We start from the raw sequence: 15,882 nt of genomic DNA, 5'->3' as shown, positions 1-15,882 counted from the left end.
GTCAAGTATTCGGTACCGGTATCCAGCTCATCGATTGACGTGACGCGCGCGTCCATGCTGTTCCGGCGCCAGTCTCTTAACCAGCGTAATAAAAGCGAAGACACAGAGTCTGAATCCAGACTACATGTGACGAGCCAACTCCCCACGCCCCGATCGTTGTAGGCGGTGAAACCACTTCCTGCTTTTTGTGCTCTACGTTTCACTCAGAAATTGTGCCATCGCAAAGATTTCCTTTCAAAATTTCTTTAGCCAAGTAGTTGTTGAGAAGTAGCAGGAACAGTCTGAGTGTGCAAAAATGGCCGGGAGGTTCGTAAGATCGAGCAAATATCGCCATGTTTTCGGCACTCCCAGCAAACCAGACCAGCAGTTCACCGGCATTCGGGGTGTGATGGACGGGGCGACCGACGGTCATGTTTGCGCCGTTAACCCTAAATTTGTGGCCCTTGCAACAAAGCCTTCCGGTGGTGGGGCCTTCCTGGTGCTGAAACATGACGAGGTATGCTATCTGAGTATCATATAACTTACAATCGTGACAATTAGTTCGTGTTTTGGCCTAATTTTTCAACCTATTTTAAAATATTTTGTACCATGTTTACCAAAATTGTTAAGTTCGCATACTTTATTTTCATTTGGCATGTTTGGGCCGGCATTTAGGGGGGAGGGGTTTCAGCATGTTCCGGCTGGCTGAGGACTGGGACAATTTCGTTTTTGTTGCTTGTTTGTTTGGTGCTTTGGGTTTTTTGGGGTTTTTTTTTTTTTTTTTTTGCTTATTTTTTTGGTGGGGGGCATTTGTTTGGGGGGTAATTTGTTTTTGTTTTGTTTTTAAATAATTTTTATTTCACTGCTATTTTTTTATATGAAGCTCTCATCAATCCATGGTAGGGCTTACATAGCTGTTTTTATTCCTTCATCGTCATGATTTAATATTCTAGAAGCTGAAACAACTTTGTCTACTGAGAAAAAGAGAATTCTGAATGATTTCTGAAGTAAAGAAACATGTAGGCCTGTTTATTTCACAAAGTCGGTTAAACTTGCAAAACATATACCTGTTGCTCTTGTTACAAAACAGTTAAATGTCCCCGCCTGCTTCATTTTTCAAGTCCAGCTCCTTTTATTTTTCTTTCTTTTTCTCTCCCCCCCCTTGTTTTTAATTCCTACATTTGCAAAGAAAGGCTTTATACAGCTCCTCTTGGACACAATTTTGTATCAGCAAAAGAGTCAAGGAAATAGAAAAACCCATCTGCCATCTTGGCATACATGTAAGGGGGGGGGGGGTACCTGGCTCCATCATTTTTTCACAAGCCCAGACGATTACCTATTTGTTCCCCCTCTGCCTTACTCATAGTATTCTGATGAGATTATCTTTAAGGCTGAGTAAAGAACAATTAGTAGGCAAGTGCTTTATTTATTTTGTTTTTTCCATTTTGTTTCCCCAAGATGGCAGATTTTCCAAGATGGCGGATGCATTTTTCAATTTCCTCGACTATTTTGCTGACACAAATTTGTGTCCAAAGGAGCCACTTAACCCTTTCTACATAGCTGCATATTTTGGGGAAACAAATAAAAAGACAAATGTGCCGAACTATATGAACAATTAACAATGAACCCTAACTCCCGAGGCCTTTTTGCTAGGATGTAGCCTCAATCCTGCAAAATCCTCTAATTGGCCTCATGGAAAAATAGCATATGGGGGGGGGGTCCTACACTGTAGCCTCAATCCTGCAAATTTCTCCGCTATTTCTTGAATATGGTCCGTGGAGGGGTGACCACTGCCTGAATCCTGCAAAATCCTCCGGCTATGACTGTCAATAGGCTGAGGTAGAGGCAGAGGTAGTGACATCCTGGAGCAGTGTGGAGGATGTCAAGTACATAATCAAGGGCTAAATTTATGCACAGCTGAGCATAAACAACACAAGGTCCGGCCCAAGACCTTGACACAGTGCGTACTCCGAAATCAGCAACGCACTTTGGCCATGTAACCTCAATCCTGCAAATTCCTCCAATTTGCAAAAAGGATTTTGGAGGATTCAGGGCGGCTAGGGTTAAGAATGTTTTCAAAATGAGGAGGATGAGGGCCTTTTCATTTATATTTTTTATTGAAAAAATGTGCCTTAAACATTTGTTAAAAAGAGGAGGCCCTTTTTATTTGATAGTTCTGGGTAGTTGTCTACTACTAGTTGATGACCACAAAACCTTCTGAAAGTGCTTATTGAACATTAGTATTTAAGCTATTAGAACTTAGCATCTGAACTTCTGAAACATCTTTAAAAAAGTTATGCCTGAAATTAAAAAAAAAAATTGATGCAGCCTCAAAAAAAAGGAAGCGGGCGGGGATGATCAACTATTATTTTCTTTTACTTGGCCTACATTTTGTATTGCAAATCCATAAATTTAATTTTAAAAAAGGAGGCGGCCGAATAAAATGGAAATGGGCAGGGACATGGGGGAGGAGCAACTGGTTTGGACTAATTCCTTAGGAAGTGATACTAGGAATCTGCTTCAATCCTCCAAAATCATTCATTTTGGAAGTGTTGTGACCAGTAACTCCTTGGGTATTTTTACTAGAAGGTATCCTGGATCCGCCAAAATCCAACAGCAAATACCAACAAACATAGCCAAGCAGTTAAACTGTTGAGTTCCTGAATCCATCATAGCCCCCCCCCCCCCCCTCAACTACATGTACTCAATGTACCGGTATGCATGATATGGAGGTATCCTGAATCCATCAAAATCATGAAGTTCAGCTAGGCTTACATGTACAATCCTGAGTAAGCTGTTGATTGGTAAATTTGGCTACCATGTTTTTGTAATACAACAACAGGTTAGCGAAGACCCGATAGACATGATAGAAGGCGCCCCGCTGAATGGTCAGAATCTCGAGGTCAAGATGCAGTCTTGTTTTGCATTATAATTAAACGCTGAATCTGCTCGCATACATGTATATCGTACAATTTAGACGCTTGCTGTGAAAAGCGGCTATTCCTTGATTCAGCAAAAATCTTCAAAACCTACATGTATGTCAATGCATAATCTAACCATTGACAGATTGATGCAGGAAGTCTAGCCAATATGGACACCGAGTGCATTATGGTAGTGTCAATGTCATTTGTAACTTCTCTGTCAACCAGAAGAATCAACCATATATTTTAAAGCTATCAGTATGGCAAATTTTGAAGGCAACTTTTCTTAGGTATTCAACTAAATGCAAGGACCAAGTTTTCTGGGTATTTTTTTCACTTCAATGTCCCAATTCATACAATTTCGTGAAACTTCCTGGGGTACACCTACCTGTACTTCCTACATGTACATCGTACATGTACAGTACATGTAGGTGGTTCTTATGCAAATACATGGTCCCAATCCCATGGTAATATTTTAACTATTTTAGGAACATTTTAAAAGAGATTTTGCTCTTTGTAAGTTTATTTGTTATTATAATAAAGTACACTTAACCCTGCTATGCCCAGTGCAGTTGACAGAGAATTATCAGACCTTTCAAAACATTTTAAATTTGCCTGACTAAAAGGGTTTTGAAAGGTGAAATAGTGCTGGAACTTTGAAACTTTTCGAAAGGTTTCGAAAGGTGAAACAACTCTGTGGGCAAATTGAGTAAGTTGCCTTTCAATACCTTTCGAAAGGAATTGAAAGGTGCGGTAGTGCAGTAACAATAAATTCTGGAGGGTTTTAAAAGGTCCTGCATTTTTTTGTCCTCCAATTTGCCGGAACCCAGATTTTGAGGTGTTTTGAATGGTCTAACTACAGGAGAGTTCATTTAAAGATTTTCATAATTTACACGTACGTGTACATGTTCATGTAGAATTAACATGTCAGACTTTCTTTTTCCTTCCATCATGCGTTTTGATAACAGAGCACAACTTCCTTTTCTGTCCTTCCTGCTTTTATCCTCTGTTGAGTGGACATGTTGCTGTACATGTGTACATCATACATGTACATGTACACATGTACATGTATTTTGTCATGTTTGTTTAGTTGCGGGTAGGTAAGTTTTGCTGTGTTCAAGTTTGAACATGTGTCAATTGTGTACATGTATGTACATATGTGTATATATGATGTATGGATTTTTCCTTGACCTTTGTCATGTTTGTCAGTAACTTCATGTACATGTATTAACCCTATCCACCCCAACTCCATCAAAATCCATCCTCCCATTTTGGTGGCTTTTGGGGGACTTGGTCCAGAAGGGCTGGCGTGACTAAATGTTGATGGAGTATGATGGACTTGGGCCTAATGGCATGACTGGCCTGAAGCAGTGCTAGGGGTATCCGATTGATTTTGCCTAGCTTCCTGTACTGCTAAGTGCTATTGTGATAAAAGCCATGTGTAGCAAGTCCATGAATGTCAACCAGTGCGTCAGTGGTGGATTCCATTATGTCATGTACAGGTTTTTTATTGGACGCACAGTGATTGATGGATTTTGATGGACTTGGTCCAGTTCCTAGTAAAAGACGCTAAGGAGTTAGTGTTGAACATCATGTACAATGTATATGTACATGTACATGTACATTGTATTCATGTACATGTTGTAGATGATATGTACATGTACATAACACATGGATATGTACAATGTACATGTATACATACATGTATCAAAAAATGTATACAATGTTCACAACTGCAATAAGTCATTGTCTTTAGCCATATCCCAATTTGACTTGATACTTTCATTCTTACTGAGCATGCTGAAAGTCGTGTGTGTACATTGTAAGTTGGAATATTTCAACAACCTAGCCCAATTTAGTTGATTTTAATAATCGTCTTTGTGTCTTCTCTATTTGAAGGTCGGCCGGATTGACAACGAACATCCCCAAGTCCGAGGACACAAGGGCAAGGTACTTGACCTGGCCTGGAATCCCTTTGATGACAACATCATTGCCAGTGGAGACGACCATTGCATGGTCTGTATCTGGGAAATCTCCGACGAAGGTCTGACCGAGAACATGACTATGCCGGTGGTGGAACTGGATCACCATCAGAAGAAGATCGTCAAAATTTTGTGGCATCCTACGGCCAAAAATATTCTGCTCACCTCTGGTGAGTGGTAGTCGGATCTTTAAATTGGGTCATTCCACCGGGTTGGGACACAATGTGTGCCATATGACCATATTATGAAAAGTATGAATACCTAGCTTGCAGTTGCTCTACATAACATTTGTTGTTGGTTGTTTCACTACTGCAGAAAGTTTTAAATCATTTGAATGTATTTTGCCAAAAATATGAGTTATGTTCTGACGTCTTACAAAAAATGCCATATTGATAAAAAGAAAAAGAAAAGGGCAAAAAGATACTCGAATCATGCACTTACAAAACCACTGACCGGAAAAATTAACAATTTCAAATATACCACGCTGCGAATCTGACGACCATCTCCCACAATGCACTGGGAAAAAGGAACTCTCCGTGGCAAACTCTTGGTGGCGCACTGCATTGTGAATCGCCCGAATTGTTTCAAATGCATTGATACTTTTAATAACCAAATATTTGGATGTAACACGCACTGTGTCCCAACCCGGTTGAATGGCCCAATAATTATCAAAATGTACTCAAGACTTTCTTGATGTGAACTGAATGGACCGATCCATTACATGTAGGCTCCCCACCCCCACTGTGCACAGTGGCAACTACATTCCCTCCCCCCTCCCCCTCACGGTCGTAAGTGTATGTATGTTTGGATTTAGTCACTTTTCAAGCAAGTGGATGGGGATATCCGCTCCATTCACAAGTACCCCCTCACCGGCAAAGAGAGTACAGTTGGGAGTGACCGACCGACGCCATCTTGCCTGACTGCCATTCATTTGCCGCAAAGCGCGGCCACTGCGTGTACATAGTACAAATCCCCTGGTGTACGTGCGTCACACACAAGGAACAGTGCACGTCAACCAGCGAAATGTCCCGCCCATGGGACGTCGTTGCTAGGTAAAAGGGCGCCCTCTTTTGTCGGCGCACGGATCCCATTGGTCCCAAAAGGACAAGCAATTCGGTTTAGACTAGAGTGTCCCACCCATGCATGTCAGACATTGTCTCTTAAATTTTGCTCCTGGGGCTTTATCAGTCAAGTCAAAAGTGACAGGTAAAACACCAGGTCAGTAGTTCAGTAAGGGTTGGCTTGGCAAAGGACGTAACACATGGCCAGCAGTTGGATTCGAACCCCTGACCATCAGACAAATGCCATATCCTGAGTCACAACCACGAGGCCCCCCGCCCCTTGTTTGTACATTTGCATACATGTCCCTTTCTTTTCCCTTTATTTTACTACCCCTTTCCGATTAACCTCGTACTGTATATTGTACTTCTCTGGTTGATTCTCGCTTGTTAATTACTCCTGTTTTTGGTTGCAGCCTGGGACAACAAGATCCTCATTTGGAACTTGGAAACAGTTCAACCGTTTGTGGAGATCGACACGCCGGAGACCCCCTTCGGCATTGACTGGGATTACAACGGCAGTCGCATCGTGGTGTCCTGCAAGGACAAGAAGATCCGCGTGTATGACGCACACAAAGGAGACATGCTAAATGTAAGAATCCACTTGAAATTTACGGAGCTTCTCAGCAAAGAAAAAAGTTGCTTTGCTGAGAGCTGTGCCAAATATTTGAAATATCTGGATATTCGGTCATCCTCCGAATATCCAAAAACGTTTTACTAATATTTGGTTTTGCCCTTCACCAACGTATTTTATAAAGACTGTATACTGAGCTTGCCGGGTCGGCTGGCTGGATCGAATCAGATATGTGATGCGATCAAGCTACATGAGTCGTTGGTCGACCCTGGTCAAAAAAAAATTTATTACAGATTTGAAAAGTGCACAATCTCAGCATTACTGCTGTGAAAACTGCATGCTGATACTATCTTTAGTTTAAAAATTATGGAAGTTGGAACACCAAGAAATGTGATGAAGTGATGTGATGAAGTGGCCATATTTTGGCCTGTATCTCCAAATGAAAATTCCCAACAAACGACTCATTTAGCTTGATCACATCACATATAGACGCGGGTACTGCAACAAAACTATTCATAAGATGGAATTGTTTGCATCTGGGTGATGTTAACTCAATATTTGGTGTTGCCCCTCACCGACGTATTTTTTAAACACTGTATACTCACATTCGGGTGGGACTCGAACTCACAATATCCTGCTTACTAATGCAGACATCGCACCACTCAACCACCGAGCTTGTCGGGGTCGGCTGGCTGGATCGAATGAGATATAGAAGCGGGTACTGCAACAAAACTATTCGTAAGATGGAATTTTTTTGCATCGGGGTGATGTAAACTCAATATTTTGTTTTGCCCTTCACCAACGTATTTTATAAACATAAAATAGATCACAAGATGAAATTTTGAAGGAATGAATGGGCCACCCAGTATAAAGAAGAAATCAATAAATCGATAAATAAGTTGTCTGTGATGAATCAACATGTAATTGACATGATTGAGATTGATTTTTGTTGATTCTTGTAGGAATGGGCCGGCCATGATGGTACCAAACCACAAATGGTGGCATTTACGAAGCAAGGAGTCCTTACGACTGGTTTCAGCAGAATGAGTAGCAGAGAGTATGCATTGTGGGACGAGGTAACGTAGTCATTACCAGTTGTGTATTATGGACTCAGTGCGCAAACAGTAGAGGGCGCTGTTTGACCACTTTGGAAAGCTCCAGTGGAGGGACATACCACGGGCGAATACTGGTTTGCGTGCATAGGCACAATAATTTTTGTTCTGAAACTGAGAAAAAACAGTCTTTGCTCGAGTATCGGTCGTAACCATTGAGGGGGTACTTGTGCATGGAGTCTATAGAGCGCAGGTGTTGCATGTATCTAAGAGGGTGTTCTTTGTTATTCAGGGGTGCGATTTTTCCGGATTTTTCTGGATTTCCAGAGAGCCGTCTTCCGGATTCCGGATTTCCAGCATTTTCTGTTTCCGTAATATCGCGCGATAAAATCTTCACTCGGTGAAACTTTTGGCGAAATGTAGGTCCTATTTATGGTAATGGGTGGACTGGTGACAAGTCTAATATGCAATACAGTTGAGTACCTGATGAAAATCAATGCCGTATATTTTTGCCCCTCAAACATGAACTGTGCCTTTATCTTTTATATGCAAATACCCTGAGGTACGCGTTGGCCGCTGTGTCCCCAAACTCCAATTGAAATGTTTCGTGGATTTTTCATTTTCCTCAAATCTCACCCCTGGTTAGTTTAGTAACAGTGAATTCATAAAAGGCCTGCCCAAGCAATACAACATAGTCTGGAAATTGGAATTTTGGAAAACACTACCGATAACAGAAAACTCAGGGAAAATGACAGTGACCCAGAAGGGACAGGTTTTCGACAGTTTGGCGTGGTGAGGAAAGGATGGCTATAAGGGGAGGAGGGAGGCCAACGCTTGTCAACAGGTTGCCTGTGTGTTATCAGTATCTTAGTTGCTTTGCTGCAACCACCTCTTGACTTTCAAGAAACCTCGATAAGGTGAAAATATCTCTCATGGAATTTTGGAACATTTTTAGGGAAAACTCATGGAATTATTCACATGCTGTAAACCCTGCTCAAGCCTTCAATGCCGTCGCGTCAGTGCAACAAGGTCGGAATTCCATTCTGCAACAAAGTTGTATCTCACGCGAATACACTCCGTGCAACAAATTCGTATCTCGATGTACATCTGGGTTTTTTTTAAGTGAGACCTTTTAACATTCTGAAACGCGCGTTTCACGTACGACCCATTTTTGGAGATCCAACCTTGTTGCACGGACACGACGATATGAAGTGGTACCTACATGTACGTGTAGTCCATGTTTCACAGACCAGGCATTTTTTTCTTCTGTAAATACAGAAAACCGGTAAGAAACTGGCCAATGAAGAGTTGGATTCCTCAAATGGCGTCAACCAGATCTTCTATGACAGGGATACGGGAATGTTTTACTTTGCCGCGAAGGTAAGGACAGGAGGGCCAATCAATTTCCGCCCCCCCCCCCAAAAAAAAGGATGAACAAAAAACTGGCAGAACTGCTCTTGTAAAAATTAAATTTGAACTCAAACCCTAAAAAGGGAAGGGAGGCATAATCAATCTTCCCTACATTTTTTTACTAAAGTCACCTATGGCGACTTTCCTTAAAGGAAAGGGTTAACTGTGTGTAGGAAATATGCACTCATTCTTACCACTACTAGTAGTAAGTGCAGAACAGAACTGATCATAATTACAAAATGCTTTGTTCGATATAGCCAAAACTTTGAGTGGGTACTAAGGCTGAATGTCTCAACAAGCGTATCAATTTTCATAGCAATCTTAGTACTAGTAGTGGTACTAATAGTGGTGGGAATTTGCAGTGATGAGGGCGTGGCCATTTTATGTAACTTAGATCTTTGTGTTATTATCTTCTAACAAAACGGCGGCTATCCATTTGATACTGGCAGTGGCGTGCTTGCGCTGGGGTATTACTGAGTTGCATATTTAATTAGTGTGCTTGATCACCGCACGTAGCGCATATGTTCACAACGGTCATGCGAGCGCGCGACTGACTGTAAACCATTACACGACCTCTGATTGGTTCCCTAGGAAATCCTAGGGAGAAAATAAAGAAAAAGTTAAACGGCTACTACAGATTTCCCAAGACGTTGTTGCGAGCAGGTGCGCTAGTCTGATCATGCCGTTAGATATGCAAGATGCACTATCGATCACTGGTGTCATGGGCCAAGATGAAGCAATTGGTTGTTCCATTTCCAAGATCAGAAAGAGGGAGCGGAATCTTAGTTAAAAGAAAACACACCAACGGTAAAAGTTAAACAATTGAAATTATACTAATGGTGCTGTTTGTGTTCCATAGGGGGACTCTGTGATCCGCTACTACGAGATGACAGAGGAGGCCCCCTTTCTGTTTTACCTATCAACCTACCAAGGCAAGCCCCAGACAGCCGTGGGATCCATGCCCAAACGGGGCTGCAATGTCAACTCATGTGAAGTCATGAGGTTCTATAGAATAGAGAAAGCCTCCACGGGAAACACCAGCAACTTTGTGATCGTCCCAACGGCCATGACTGTGCCTCGGAAGGTAACGTTATTCAATTGATGTGTGCTGTGATGTCATGGATGTAGTGTAGTCCATGATATTTTATGATATGTAGGCAGACTCTGCGATTACTTATGCAACTAAACTTCGTATGACCTAACAAAAAAAACTGACCAATCAGCGGGCGCCTTATATACGCGTAATTCGTGCTCCCCGCGTGCATTAACATCATGCCCACCATGAGTAGCATTTTTGTACAAGCTGTTGTATCAAAACGTGGCATCAAAATTGACCAATCAAACTCTTAGTCCAGATTTTGGAACGATATGACGTCACAAATGCTTAGATATATCAAAGGTTCTACCAGAGATGGGCTCCGTGGAGCACGGGTGATACTCAGACTACCAACGATCCAGATGTTGAATACTATAAGGTCAAGGAACCAGATGGTTGATATAGATTTGCAATGGTGTTTTTGCAATGCCGTAACAATAGCCACTACCTTGATAATATGCGCGTCTGCGTTGACATCTGCGTGGATCTGTGAATAGCCTTTCTGTATCAATTCAAAGGCATTTTGAGCAGGCTTACCTCGTATTGTTTACATCATCAGTCGGAATTGTTTCAAGATGACATCTTCCCGGACACTGCTGGCGATGAGCCTTCCATGACCGCTGAGGAGTTTCAGAACGGCGCAAACAAAGATCCCATCTTGATGTCGCTCAAGGCCGGTTACAAAGCTAAAGAGAAGACCGTCCGTGCTGGGGCAACCGTCAACAAGTTGGGTAGCAAGATGCAAAGCGGCAGCAGTGCATTGACTAAGGAGCGGAGCGGTAGTGGAGCAAGAGCAGCCAGTGGTGTATCTAGTTCGGTAAGTTATTAGTTTTCCCCGCAAGAGCAAGTTGAAGATGAAGTACTGCAGGGTTGTAGGACTCAAGTCCAGGACTCAAACTCAAGTCCATCTTAAGTCGCAATTTCTGTGACTTGGACTCGACTCAAGTCAATTCGGCAAAAGACTCGGACTCGACCATCAAGACTCAAGATTACAGGATTTTAGAAGAATCCCTTTTGAAAGCTTGAGGTTTAAAGACGGATAATTTGCATTTTATGCATTGCGTTTGTTTCTAATAATAACGCCACTCCAAATCCAAAGAAGAATTTTCAAAACCTAACATGTTGACATTTCAGCTCGGTGAATCATACACTTGTCGTGAAAACCATTCACAACCTTTTGATCACGAAATATGATTTAGTCAATAGCACTCCAAACTCAGTCAATTGACTGATCGTTGGAAATCACCGACGTTTCTTTTAAGTGACAGCCAGCCAGACGGTTTAATTTTACGGAGTGTAATTTCAATCCTGCACAATCCTCCAACTGCCTCCATGTAAAAATTACACACAGCCTCAATCCTACAAAATCATCCGTTATTTCTTGAATGTGGTCCTTCGAAGGGTGACCACTGCCTCAATCCTGCAAAATCCCCCAGCAATCACTGTCGATATGTTGAGGCAGAGCCAGTGACATCTTGGAGCAGTGCGGAGGATTTCTAGTATAATCTAGGCCTAAATTTATGCACGGTTGAGCATAAACAACACAAGGTCTCAGGCCCTGGACCTTGACACAGTGCATACTCCAAAATCAGCCGCACATTGTTTCCATTATAGCCTTAACCCTGCAAAATCCTCCATTTTGCAAAGAGGGTTTTGGAGGATTTGGGAAGGTTAGGGTTAATATATACCATTATTGTAGGCAGACCCTACGTTGCACTGGGGCCTTCGGCAACCCTCAAGACCCCTGCTCGTTATTTTTGTTTCATTCTGGCCTTATCTCACCCCTGTGTCATGCGTCTATGTCCCATGTGCCACAAGACTGAAATATGCAACCCAGATGCACTACAGACTTTGTCTTCCACAAATTGCATAAGTGCTGTTATAAAACAAACTTATCTTCAAGTCAAGCAAACTTGATTGCGCACAGAAATGATGGGACATACTTCAATTTGATAGAACCATAAGTCATGCGTTTTCTCCCCCAATGTCTTGGTTGCCATAGGAATTGAATGCCCTGAAGGATGAGGTCAAGTCTCTCAAGGCGACGGTGGAGAGCCACGAGGCTAGGATCGCATCTCTGGAAGAACAGTTGGCAGGGAAAATGGATCAGTAGGTTACGCAGTCACAAGGCACGTCATGTGCTTGATCAAGTGTCTGACTTGACTTACAGTCTTCAACATCAGTGTAGTTTTTTTATTCATTTGGTATAGACTCCATGCACAAGTACCCCCTCAACGGTTACAAAGGGAGAGTTGGGGGGGACCTCTGGGAGGGATATTTGAACGCATTACTGACAGCGACTGACACAATTTGTAGTGCGTACTTTGCACCCGAACCAATACGCGCACGCGGTGTGTTCATGCGCGGAGTACTGATATGATTTGTGCATTGATGGGAACGATTGTTGGTCTTAGTCAGATACCTAACCTATACCAAGTTAACCTTTGAATACACAGACACTATACCAGTAAGTGCTAGACTATGAATGCATGTTGCGTGTGCACTTTCAGGGCACTAAGCATGCTATAAATACGTACGTGTATCACTCAACACACAAGGGCCCAATTTCATGGCTCTGCTTACCGTTAGCGGAAAATCCCCGCTTACTGTAGCAGAAAATTCCCTGCTTACAGTTGGCATACTTCATGGGTTAGCAGGGAATTTTGGCTTATTCGCATGCATACATCCCGTAACTCAGGATTTTGTGAATACAAGGTTAGCACAAAACTTTTTGGCTAACACTTTTAGCACAGAATGGTGATTATAAGCGCGGCATGCTGTGGTTAGCAGGGCCATGAAATTTGGCGTGTAAGTTACTATCCTAGTATTGCACGAGTGTACAAACACAAAAGCGTATACTCTCATCATGTGTATATTATATCTTGAGCACACATTGTACTCAAACGTTTAAAACATCCAATCTAAGAATTTAATGAATTTGTAAACTTTTTTTGAAAAAAAATGAACAATTGTAGACTAGAACCTTTTCAAATTTCTAACGAAAAAAACCCCGCTGGGATGAATACTTGTCCTCAAATCCAAAGTGTCGTTATCTTCCATCATTATGTGTGTGTTTGATTTGCAATGTTTGTCTTCTGCCTGACATTCAGTGTAATATTTAATGAGTTCCGTTTATCAACCCATAAGGCCTCGGCCACTTGCCCACGTTGAGGAACAACACATGCGCCTCACTCAAGCCACTTGGCATGTTTTAGCGGCGCGCATCATAGCGCACGTACGCAATTGCATGCTTTTCAGACACTTTCCTGCATGCATTTCAGACATTTATCGCAGCATGATGGGTCAAAATACATGGAGCAGGGTATAACGTAACGGTCTATTGTTTAGTGCGTCACAATACCAAAGCATCGGGCCGTGCATCGGAACCGGTTTCCCGAGTACCCGACCGCTGATGTCAGAAACCGGTTCCAGATTATGGGATCGGGTACCCTCAAACCAACATTGCAAATTACTTGGTAACCTCTCAGACAACGAAGAAGAAAGGTTTTGAATGCCATTTGCGGGTAATTTTTCAAATGAAAACCAGGCTACATGGGAAAACAAAACCATTTCACTTTTAGAATGCTCGCGAAAGTTGCAGTGGCTCTGTCATGGGACTTACATGTACATTTTCTTTTTGTTAACGCTTGAATTGCCTGTTACAGATTTATACTTAAATATGTGAATGGGTCTTGAAAAAGTGGCATAATTTGGAAAACAAAGACTATCCATCCTCTTCGATTGGAGTAGATGTGTAAAGTTTGATAAGGTGCCATAATTGAAACGATTTGGGAATATGTGTAGACACAAGTGAAGGTTACAAGATTTGAAGCAATCTTGTTGAAAAAGCGATCTTGTTGTGTCAGACCCAGACATAAACAGAGCCTCTTCAATCTGTAATGGTGAGTTTGCATAACAGTTTTAACCACACCACCCTTTTCTCAGTGAGCATGTGCATGTGCTTAAACTCACTTGTAGTTAATCTACTTAATCAGTATTTTTGTTGTAGCATACATGTATACCCGCATAGTTTATGTGTAATATAGAGTGGGACATATACAGAATGTTATTTTGAACATTTTGGTTGAGGTGAGATTTACTGTTGCTATAGCAACTGTAATCGCAGTCGGGTAAATTTTCAGTGATTTTCTTTTTATTTTGTGTGTCTTGAAAACAGAAAAGTGCATGTAGTTAATAGTTTGATTTTAACTCGACCCAATCTTGCGAATGGCTTGTATTATATTGCTGCTTTCGTAAAAGCACATCACATATGTTCAAAAAATAGTTTCCATAGTTGCTTTCGCCTGTAAACTGCACTTTTAAGTCAGGTGTCCGTCTTTATGAGTATTATGATAAGGTTGTATTTATTTTCATTTCTCTGAGTTTTTACGATGTGAAGTGGTTTGTTTCTCATTTGGGCTAGTGTTTCAAACGATGTGTATTGTATAACTTTTTTTGATTCTTTTTATATGAAGTTCCCAGAAGCAATACTGTTTATTATTAAAGAAAAATGTCAGTAAGAAATTAAAAGCTTGGCGTAGAAACGTAAATGACAAGGAAAAAAAAGGTTGTAGTGTCTTCTAGTATAAAAAAAAAAATTCCCCAGTGTTTGCTTTGATCTTCTGTAGAAGTTGACAAACTTCAATTTTGTTTACAATTTACCGTAGTGTTAAGCATGTGCCTTGGTTATCACTTTCTGATGAGTAGAGTAAAACTGTCAGCTTCTCTCTAATATATTGCAGCTTTTAATGTAGAATCTATAGTACGAATCTTAAATTTTATAAGCATTTCTAGTTGAAACTTTAATAAGGTATAATTTCTTTTCAATATGTACATTAAGATAACATGTGACGGTGTAATTGTGCGTTACACCGGGACAGAGTTACAGCTTAGCGCAAACATTTTGCGGATGAAGATGTAAACTTTTGAAAGCTGTTGCCATGGAATTTTGTTATAATCACCACGGCAACATTTTTCCCAAACTCAGCCTCCAAACAAAAAAAAAGCATGACATTGTTCCCGATGTCAGATGTGTTTTTACACGAGGGCTTCTCCTAATATAACAGCAGTAGTGTATGGAACAAAAAAGAACATGCTTTGTATTTTATTTAGAGCAGTTGCTGAGATATATACAGCAGTAGTGAAAGGTCTTATGCTTCGATTTTGCCAAAAAAATCACAAAGAATGCTATAATGTATAAATGGCACAAAAACCAAAGGATTGATTTTCAACTTGATCGGTCGTATTATTTTTTGCGTATATGAAAAAAAAAACCAATATGATTTTTTTTTACTAATAATACAGAATGGTACGTGAATTTAAAGAAGAATGCTGTAAGCTTGTATTGAAGTAGATTATTGTACTCTGGAATGTTACAGTTTGTACTAAATAATTAAACATTGATCTATAAGGCCACAAAAAAGCTCCGGTTTCTGGTATGGAGCTTGCCCCAAAAGTGGTGCGGCAACGCGGCCTTTTTTTGTACTTTTTTTTTCTTCAAACGTCGGCTGATGACTGCAACTGGTGCCCGACTGAATTTAGTGCAAAATGTATGGGAGCCCAGAGAGGCCAAATAAAGCTTATACTCGATCGTAACCCCATCTGAAAACACGTTAAAATTGTGCAGCGGCAGGATTCCAGTCAAACCAGTGAGTTTGGCGGTTTTGAGACATCATCTTACATTGAAAAAAAAAAAACGTTTTAATTTTGCCGACGCGCATATGGCCACGGCGACGCGCGCGCAGACCAGAAACCAGAAACTGTTTTTATTGCCTAAGGTATTGGTTATTCCACAGGAGATTTTTAGAGTT

The 15,882-nt window shown here is 41.2% G+C and overlaps 1 protein-coding gene across 1 annotated transcript; it reads left to right on the top strand.

Annotated features, from left to right (window-relative positions):
• The first annotated feature begins 107 nt into the window (after positions 1-107).
• On the top strand, positions 108-15,154 carry LOC119730835 (coronin-1A-like). The gene is made up of 8 exons (XM_038203886.1): positions 108-496; positions 4,800-5,052; positions 6,357-6,532; positions 7,477-7,590; positions 8,845-8,946; positions 9,836-10,060; positions 10,632-10,889; positions 12,075-15,154. The coding sequence occupies exons 1-8, from the start codon at positions 296-298 to the stop codon at positions 12,183-12,185; spliced, it is 1,440 nt and encodes a 479-aa protein (XP_038059814.1). The 5' UTR covers positions 108-295; the 3' UTR covers positions 12,186-15,154.
• The last annotated feature ends 728 nt before the right edge of the window (positions 15,155-15,882 follow it).

The sequence above is a fragment of the Patiria miniata genome, unplaced genomic scaffold (genome assembly GCF_015706575.1).
Source record: "Patiria miniata isolate m_02_andy unplaced genomic scaffold, ASM1570657v1 HiC_scaffold_22, whole genome shotgun sequence".
NCBI classification, from domain to species: domain Eukaryota; kingdom Metazoa; phylum Echinodermata; class Asteroidea; order Valvatida; family Asterinidae; genus Patiria; species Patiria miniata.
The sequence above is the reverse complement of the archived record's forward strand: the minus strand, read 5'-3'. Positions and strand labels throughout refer to the sequence as shown.